Source organism: Camellia sinensis, chromosome 6, assembly GCF_055761805.1.
Source record: "Camellia sinensis isolate YWXY chromosome 6, ASM5576180v1, whole genome shotgun sequence".
NCBI lineage: Eukaryota > Viridiplantae > Streptophyta > Magnoliopsida > Ericales > Theaceae > Camellia > Camellia sinensis.
The window spans coordinates 205212249-205221736 of NC_138966.1; the positions used below are offsets into that span (position 1 = coordinate 205212249).

Below are 9488 nucleotides of genomic sequence, written 5' to 3' on the forward strand. Positions count from 1 at the left end.
TCCACTAAACCTAACCCACTACACCACTACCACCTCACCTACTCCACTAAACCTAACCCACTACACCACTACCACCTCCACTTCACCTACTCCTTACCTACTACACACTCACCCTCTTCTATATATAGGAATCATGAATCATTGTAATAGATATCAATATATCAATCAATAATAATACATACAATTTATTCTCTCTCTTTCTCTATACATTATTTCTTACAAAGGCTTTGGCTTCACCTATTTATTTGACACAAAAAAGCGGCCATTCTTACAATGTGCACTCTTTACGGGTGCATATCATAGATTTTCCCTTTTGTTTATAAAGAGGTTGTGTGGCTAGCTTGAATACCAGGGGCAGGAGAACTTTGTATTTTGAGTCTTGCACCTCAGACTCAGTGTGGAAAGGTAGTAAACAAACCTTTGATATGTAGAGTTTTAATAAGTGAATGAATTTAAATGTTTCACTGCAAAACACCACATTATTATGACTATATGAAAATTCAACTTCTTTATACTATCCATTTTTTTAACTAAAACTCACACTGCTTGGTGAGTTGTAACGTTTATGGGACTTCTGATACCAGTTTATATTTCACTCAATCCTTCATTTTATTGCAGTTAACTAATATTTGCCAACTCTAGTTTTTGTGACTGAGGGTTTAACTTACGAATGCAAATTGCAAGAATTGAGCTATAACAACATGTTAAATTATCACCATTCCCAAAAGCTTAAGCTGTCAGGACTAAAGCTAAACAATTGATATTAAGCCTATCCATCAGAACTGCAAGCCACTTCCCTTGTATTGTAAGTTTCTCGAGTTTCCAAAGTGGCTATAAAGTTGGATTGTTTTCTTTTTTAATTACTCAGGTTTGTTTGGGAATGATATGAATCTTTTGAATTTCCATGATCTTCTATAATTGTTTATCCCTATCATGATGGTCCTATGTAGCTCATCTCCATCCAATCCAATCCAGTCAAATCCAATGTATTTCCTCTTTTGTTTCTTGCATCTGCTTGTTTCATTCATTAAAAGTTTTTTTGTGTGGCTTTTAATGACAAAGCTAGCTACTACCTTTGTGGGTTATCTGTGCAGGCTGTGAGGAATAAATTTGAAGCAGCACCCTGAATTTCAAGTTAAGTTTCTTGCTCCATTCATCTTCTATTTACTTCAGATTATTTGAATTTGAAGAAAAATAACCATACTAAAATCAAGGAGTAACTCTGTTTCATTAATGTTTTTTTCATTTCAATGAACTCAAGAAGCATTCTTGGAAGTACTCATTCATATTCAGATATCTTTAGAATTCAGTTTCTTCTTTCTTAGTAATCTTTCAAAGCTCTACAGTTTCAAAGCTGTGTTTGAATCATGAATTTAAGTGGGTTTTGTGGAGGGAAATGAAAAGTGAATGAAATATAATAAGCTAACAAAATTTCTTTCTCCCCCCCCCCCCCCCACTTTTCTCTTCTCTTTTCCTTTCTTTTCACAAATCCCCCGCCAAATCCATGATCCAAACATAGCTTAAAAGTAGGTTGTTGATTCAGATAGCCACTTTTCTTTCACAGCTGTGATTCAAGATATCCAAGGTAGTGACAGCTACCAGTTGGAGAACAAGTACACAAGTCGTCAACAACATGACCAAGGAGAGTGGCTTCAACGAAAATACAAATACAGTGAAGACCTCAGCATCGGCACAACATTCACCACCAGGGATGGAGAGAGAGAAAACCACGAAAAATTCTAGTGGCAGTATACAAGATTCAGACAAGATCCAAAAGGAAAAGGAAGTCACCAATATTGTTCCATTATACAAGCTGTTCTCCTTTGCAGACTTCGCTGACTATGTATTAATGCTTGTGGGAACAATGGCTGCTATTGGAAATGGCATCTGCATGCCTCTTACGTCTGTGCTATTGGGAGAGTTAATTGATTCCTTCGGACAAACTGTGAACACCAAACAAGTGGTCCATCAAGTTTCCAAGGTATCACATAGCTTAAAACAAAATCGTTGCTAATTTTTTGGAACTCTAGTCAATCAAGTTTATGTGTTTGGCTTGCTGCTAACATATAAACCTATCTTCAGGTATCTCTCAAGTATGTTTACTTGGCCCTGGGGTCGGGTTTTGCATCATTTTTCCGTAAGTGCTTTGCATTTTGTGCCAATGTCTAATCTAGTATATCATAATTACATAGTGTATATAGTTTTTTAAACCAAACCAAGAGAAACTGAGAAACTTATATTTGTTATGGAAAGAGGTGGCATGCTGGATGGTCACAGGGGAAAGACAATCTGCGCGTATTAGAAGTTTATACTTGAGAACTATATTGAGACAAGAAATTGGATATTTTGAAAAGGAAACTACCACTGGAGAAATCATTAGTCGGATGTCAGGGGATACCTTTCTCATTCAGGATGCCATGGGTGAAAAGGTTTGCTTATGACACTGAAGACCAAAATTATTAGCATTAATCTGTCATTACAAAAATCAAAATGATACTCTTCTCCTCTCCTTACATGTATTTGGTACAGGTTGGAAAGTTCATAGAGCTGGTAGCTTCATTCTTGGGAGGCTTTGTAATAGCTTTGATCAAGGGATGGCTTCTCACCCTTGTCTTGCTATCTTCAGTTCCACCTATTAGCATCTCTGGTGGCATCGTGATTATTATTATAGCAAAGATGACATCCCATGAACAAATAGCATATTCTTTAGCAGGAACTGTGGTTGAACAGACAATTGGCTCAATTAGAACTGTATGTAGAGTTGCTTGAGAAGAATCTAGTATCTCTCCCCCCCCCCCCCCCTTTCTCTCTCTTCTATTATGGAATTATGTTCATGATGATAAACTTCCCCATTCAGGTTGCATCATTTACAGGGGAGAGGCAAGCTATAAATAAATACAAGAAGTCTCTTCTTAAAGCTTACAAATCTGGTGTGCAAGCGGGTTTGGCTCTTGGTTTGGGTTTTGGTGTATTTATGTTTCTTTTGTGCAGCAGTTATGCTTTGGCAGTTTGGTATGGTGCTGAAATGATAATAGACAAGGGTTATACAGGAGGACGAGTGCTGATTGTTATTTCTGCCGTGTTGACTGGTTCTTTGTGAGTTGCATTTTGCGTCCCCCCTCCCCCCCCCCCCCCCCACCCACCTTTTCTTTTATTCTCTCTTTTTTCCTTTGCTCTTTTTTTTTTCCCTGTCACTCACCAATATGATCTGTTGTGCTTGAAAATTTGATGTTTTGTTATATATTTATGCATCCATTGCAATACTTGCATACCATTTCAATTTTTGCAGTTCTGTGGGGCAAGTATCACCCTGCCTCAGTGCATTTGCCTCTGGACAAGCTGCAGCTTTCAAAATGATTGAGACCATTAATAGGAAGTCAGAGATAGATCCTTACAACACCAATGGACAGAAATTGGATGATATCTGTGGGGATATTGAGTTAAGGGATGTCTATTTTAGTTATCCTGCAAGACAAAATGAGCTTATTTTCAGTGGATTCTCTCTCTCAATACCAAGGGGAGCAACTGTTGCTTTGTTTGGACAAAGTGGAAGTGGAAAGTCAACAGTTATCAACTTGATTGAAAGGTTTTATGATCCTCAAGCTGGTGAAGTTCTTATAGATGGTATCAATGTTAAGGAGTTTCAGCTTAGATGGATCAGAGGAAAAATTGGTCTTGTTAGCCAGGAACCTATGTTGTTCACTTCAAGCATTAGAGATAATATAGCATACGGAAAGGATGGAGCAACCATTGAAGAAATTAAAGTTGCTACTGAGCTTGCCAATGCTGCTAAGTTCATTGATAAACTACCCCAGGTCTATAAACAATAATTCAATCTAGAACATTGAATTGTAAATCCATGTTCCATGAGAAAGGACTTGAATTAAAAATTGGCTCCCCTAAACAGGAATTTTTTTTCACCTTTTTGGTTATTTGAAAAATAAAATAAAATAAAACATCTCTTTCACCTTTCTGCCTTTCTGTTTAATGTATTCAGGGACTAGACACAATGGTTGGTGAGCATGGAATTCAAATGTCTGGAGGTCAGAAGCAGAGAATTGCTATAGCAAGAGCTATTTTGAAAGACCCCAGGATTCTACTTCTTGATGAAGCTACAAGCGCTCTTGATGCCGAATCTGAAAAGATTGTGCAAGAGGCATTGGAAAGGGTTATGGTCAACCGAACAACCATCATTGTAGCCCATCGCTTAGGGACAGTGAAGAATGCAGACATGATTGCTGTAATTCATCGAGGAAAAATTGTTGAAAAAGGTTTTTTTTTTTTTTTTTTCCTGCTATTGTCTTAATAGTTATAGCACTCCAAGTGCCTGGCCTTACATATGCTAATGGAAATCCCTTTTAACTCATCAGGTTCGCACTCTGAGTTAGTACAGGATCCAGAAGGTGCATTTTGCCAGTTTTTACGCTTGCAAGAACTTAGCAAAGACTCAGAACAAAAAAATGCAGATGATCAGGATGGACCAGAAATCATTGTGGATTCTGGAAGACATTCAAGTCAGCAAGTGTCCTTCTTAAGATCCTTAAGTCAAGGTTCATCTGGAATTGGCAACAGTAGCCGCCACTCATTCTCCATTTCATTTAGTGTACCTACTGCAATCAACTTCCTCAAGACAACAACTGTAGAACCCACAACTCCTGCTTCAGCAACATTGCAGGCGGTGGTCCCACAAGTCCCACTTCGCCGGTTGGCCTATCTGAACAGGCCAGAAATCCCAATGTTGATTATAGGTTCAGCTGCTGCAGTGATCCATGGTTTAATAATGCCAATTTTTGGACTACTTCTTGCCAGCATAATCAAAATCTTTTACGAGCCACCTCATGAGCTTCGAAAGGATTCAAAATTCTGGGCATCAATGTTTCTTGTACTTGGTGTGGCGGATTTATTGGCAACACCAGTAAAAACATACTTTTTTTCTACGGCAGGATGTAGGTTAATAAAACGTATTCGATTAATGTGCTTTGAGAAACTGGTTCACATGGAGACAAGTTGGTTTGACGAAGCAGAGCACTCAAGTGGTGCAATCAGTGCAAGGCTTTCTGGGGATGCTACCCTTATTACAAATTTGGTTGGAGACTCACTTGCTTTGATTGTTCAGAATGCTGCAACAGCAATTGCTGGCTTGGTTATTGCTTTCCAAGCAAACTGGCTACTGGCTCTTATTATTCTAGTCATGGTGCCTCTAATAGGACTTAACGGATACATTCAGGCAAAGTTCTTGAGTGGATTCAGTGCTGATGCAAAGGTTAGCTCCAAACTCTCAACAGTGCAATATTATTATCTACATGTTAAATCCAATTAGACCAACTTGACTAACGACCAAAGCTGTAAATGCACTCCCAGAAATCATTCGAGGATGCAAGTCAGGTTGCTGGTGATGCAGTTGGGAGTATTAGAACAATTGCTTCTTTCTCTGCTGAAGAGAAGGTGATGCAGCTGTACCAAATGAAATGTGAAGGCCCAATGAAGGCAGGAATAAGACAAGGTTTAGTTTGCGGGGTAAGTCTTGGGTTCGCCATGTTCTCACTGTTTTTAGTCTACGCAGCCAGTTTTTATGCTGGAGCTCGACTTGTTGAGGCTGGCAAGATGGACTTTGCTGCAGTTTTTCAAGTAAAGCCTTCTACAATCTCTTGTATCAAGTCAGTTACACAAATTATTGTTCCAGATTTGCAACATTGAGTATTTTGTGGTACTTGAATAGAAAAATTGGTTTTATGGTTCTTGGCTTCTCTTTTAATTGTTAATCTTGGATTCTTCATCTTGGTTTGCAGGTTTTCTTTGGTCTCACTATGGCAACCGTGAGTATATCGCAATCCGCGGCCCTTGCTCCAGATTTAAGTAGAGCCAACAGTGCTGCTGCTTCTGTCCTTGCTATTCTAGATCAGAAATCAAAAATAGACTCAAGTGATGACTCCGGAACAACATTAGAAAATGTATGGGGGGACATTGAGTTTCAGCATGTCAGTTTCAAGTATGCCACTAGACCTAATATTCAAATTTTTAGGGATCTTTGCTTGACCATTTCCTCTGGCAAGGTAACTTGTCATAATTGATTTTCATATCCAGTATGTACCTCTCTTAAGTTCCAGATGTTGATAAGTTTTCAAATTTGAATATTAAAAATTGACAATTCAAATTTCATTTTATCAGACTGTTGCCCTGGTTGGAGAAAGTGGATGTGGGAAGTCAACAGTAATATCTTTGCTGCAAAGATTTTATGATCCTAATTCAGGTCAGATTACCCTAGATGGAGTTGAAATCAAAAGGCTTAAATTAAAATGGTTAAGACAGCAGATGGGGCTGGTTAGCCAGGAACCTATCTTATTCAACGAAACCATCCGAGCCAACATTTCGTATGGAAAGGCAAGCAGTGCAACAGAGGCAGAAATTATAGCTGCGGCAGAATTGGCAAATGCTCACAAGTTCATTAGTGGTTTACAACAGGTTAAATCCCTACGTACCTACAGTCCTAACTAGTTGTTGAACTTCTGGAGATCGCAAACTTAATTTGAAATTGTAAATCCGAGCAATTTTATCTGTTTAAAATCTGTTTAAACCTATCCATATCCATATCCATAAACGAGTTTAAATGGGTTAATCTTGTGTACCCATTTCAAATTGAGTTTCAATGAGTTGAAATGGGTACCCATTGTGTTCAGGAAAAAAAGAAGAATCAAGCAACGAAGCAAGGAAGCCACCACCAACACCACTAGCAGCACTACCACCCCACCACTACCTCCACCACTAAGGAGCAGCACCACACCACTACCTCTTCTTTTATGACCACTAGCTCCTCCTCCAGCACCACGACGCCACTAGCCCACCTCCTCCATCTCCACCACTACCACCACCTCCACCCGACCACCATCAGCACCTCCTCATAAAGTGAACAGCTTGATTTGTCCAACCCCTACCCAATTCAACCCAACCTACTTAAATCCATTTATTAAATGGGCAAATTTGGGCTGGATTGTATTAATGCATAACCTGTTTTGACTTGCTTGTTTTCTACCTAAACTTAGGTGACATGTGAGTCAGCTAAATAACTTGATCTCCAAGATTTTGAATTGTAGGGGTATGACACGGTCGTTGGAGAGCGAGGGATCCAGTTGTCTGGCGGGCAAAAGCAGCGAGTGGCGATTGCCCGTGCTATAGTGAAATCTCCAAGGATATTACTACTAGATGAGGCTACCAGTGCTCTTGATGCTGAATCTGAGAAGGTGGTTCAAGATGCATTGGATAGAGTTATGGTGGACAGAACCACAGTAGTGGTGGCTCATAGGCTATCCACAATTATAGATGCAGATTTAATAGCTGTGGTTAAAAATGGAGTCATTGCAGAGAAAGGAAAGCATGATACTTTGATGAATATCAATGATGGAATTTATGCCTCTTTGGTAGCCCTACACACAAGTGCTTCATCATAGAGAGCTACTTTTGTATTACTCTGCCCATGTTTATAAGAAAGAAGTATCCCATTAGTATAAGATGGGCTTAATGACTAAGATCATCCTATTTTCGCTATTGTGTGCATTTTTCAATTTTAAGTATCTTGTGATTGTAATGTGTGAGTTTTCTTTTAGAACACATGGAAGAAAAGGTTTTTGTATAGTTAGTCTTTAACTTGAAGAACACAGTTCACTGTAAGTTGTTACAACTTAAATTGCTAGCATTGTAGGCTAATTTTCATGTACTATTCCTTAAGAACATACAATTACAAACAAGTTTTTGTTTATAGTTTTTAAAAAAAATGAAAATGAAAACAAAAAAACAGAAAATATGTGTTACCAAACAAATTTTGGGTTAATTTTACTTCTATCCCTTAAACTATCATAACTTTTCTATTTCATTATTAAACTACCAATTTCATTTATTTTACTACTTAGAGTTTCTAAATTAAGCTAATGTGGTCTAGTTGGAGAGGGTTATCCAAATCAGTAACCTTTAAAACCTAATTTGATGGGTAAGAAATATAATTTCAAAATTTGAATAAATTAAGCCATAAATCCAAACATTCATTTTTCTTTCTCATTGGTTTGAAACGAGAGAAAACGGGTGTTTTGTTGTAGAGTATAAGTTGTTTAATGGGTTGGGCTTGTCTCCAAACCATTGTGGACTTTACAAGTCCAATTTGGGCAGTGGACCCACTATGGGCCTTAATGTGATGATTTGATTCGTTTGATAATTTTTTTTCCTTTGGTGTGTAGATTAATATGATTTTTTTTTTTTGGTGCGTGGATGATCTATACATCGAAGCCGAAAAAATTAACGGATCAAATCATCAAAAGTGGGACTGTAGTATGGCTGCCGACCTGAATTGGACAGAATTCTTGTTTAATAAATAATGTGAGTAAAATGACATGTGTTTGGTTGTATAATTTAGATTCTCCAAATTGTAAAAATGCCTTGTATTCTTCTGGGAATTGCAGTAGCCATTTATAATGATGAGCTGTGAATAGTTCCTGCATTGTGATGGATGCATCGATATTATATTACGTATGTACCCGTAGTTATATTCATGTATTTTTATTTATTTTTGTTAGAGTACTTGACAAACTCAAGCATTGTCTGTTCTCTTAGGCCATGTTTGTTTGGGTGGACATGAGCTTGGGATTGGACTAATAGTATAAGGCCATGTTTGTTTGGGTGGACATGAGCTTGGGATTGGACTAATAGTCCAATAAAATTATTAATCCGATATTTGGTTAAACAATTGAAGTACGGACTAATTATTTTAAACTTGACTTTTAGTTAAGATAGGATACATAATCCAACGGATTCGTAATCCCAGGACTATTAGTCATGGGAATGATAATCCAGTCCGTCCAAACAAACATGGCCTAAAATTATTAATCCGATATTTTGTTAAACAATTGAAGTACGGATTAATTATTTTAAAGTTGACTATTAGTTAAGATAGGATACATAATCCAACAGATTGGTAGTCCTATGACTATTAATCATGGGAATACTAATCCAGTCCGTCCAAACAAACATGGCCTTATTCTATTGCAGTTGGAGTAACTAAATTACCAAGTCAAAATCACAACCGAAAATAATACTGGCAAACATGCAAACCAATAGGGAAGCTTCCATCATTGAGTATGCATTGACCTGAAGCATTTAGCCTTTGTCTGTTAGTGTTTGATATTGATAAGATTCCAATCATCTTTCTCTCTCTGTCTCTCTGTCTTTTAGTACTAAAAAAGTAGCATACTGGTGGTTATGGGGTAGTTGTTATTAATATTTAATTTCTGCGCATTCATTTTGGACCTTGATTTTACTCTCAGTCCTGGACTACTAGATTTGGCGTTAACTACTTGCCCCTATTCCAATGTCCTGTCCCTAATCTAAGCATTATCGTTTCCATAAGCCATAAGGTGCTGACCATTGTGTATGCATGCTTGTTGGTGTAGGAGGCGTATTAAAATAACAGTATCAAGTATCAGATATGTGTTGGTGTAGGAGGC

General features: G+C 37.8%; 1 protein-coding gene across 6 annotated transcripts; it reads left to right on the forward strand.

Moving 5' to 3' along the window:
- The first annotated feature begins 270 nt into the window (after window positions 1–270).
- On the forward strand, window positions 271–7650 carry LOC114307332 (ABC transporter B family member 11). Of its 6 annotated transcripts, none has more exons than XM_028252754.2 (14): window positions 271–405; window positions 1095–1134; window positions 1565–1981; window positions 2083–2137; window positions 2254–2429; window positions 2530–2751; window positions 2858–3096; window positions 3290–3815; window positions 3998–4271; window positions 4371–5263; window positions 5362–5628; window positions 5790–6053; window positions 6169–6462; window positions 7092–7650. In XM_028252754.2, the coding sequence occupies exons 3-14, from the start codon at window positions 1634–1636 to the stop codon at window positions 7443–7445; spliced, it is 3912 nt and encodes a 1303-aa protein (XP_028108555.2). In that variant the 5' UTR covers window positions 271–405; window positions 1095–1134; window positions 1565–1633; the 3' UTR covers window positions 7446–7650. The 6 variants fall into 6 exon arrangements, with proteins under 6 accessions (XP_028108555.2, XP_082729137.1, XP_082729138.1 ...); XM_082873011.1 differs by having other exon boundaries at window positions 5362–5517; XM_082873012.1 differs by lacking the exon at window positions 7092–7650 and adding an exon at window positions 6678–6876.
- Window positions 7651–9488: the final 1838 nt, after the last annotated feature.

Coding starts and splice junctions, on each gene's coding strand:
- LOC114307332 (XM_028252754.2), top strand. CDS start 1,634: ATGACCAAGGAGAGTGGCTTCAACGAAAATACAAATACAGTGAAGACC. Junction 2,752..2,857: donor CAATTGGCTCAATTAGAACT/GTATGTAGAGTT, acceptor TTCCCCATTCAG/GTTGCATCATTTACAGGGGA. Junction 5,629..5,789: donor ACTTTGCTGCAGTTTTTCAA/GTAAAGCCTTCT, acceptor CTTGGTTTGCAG/GTTTTCTTTGGTCTCACTAT.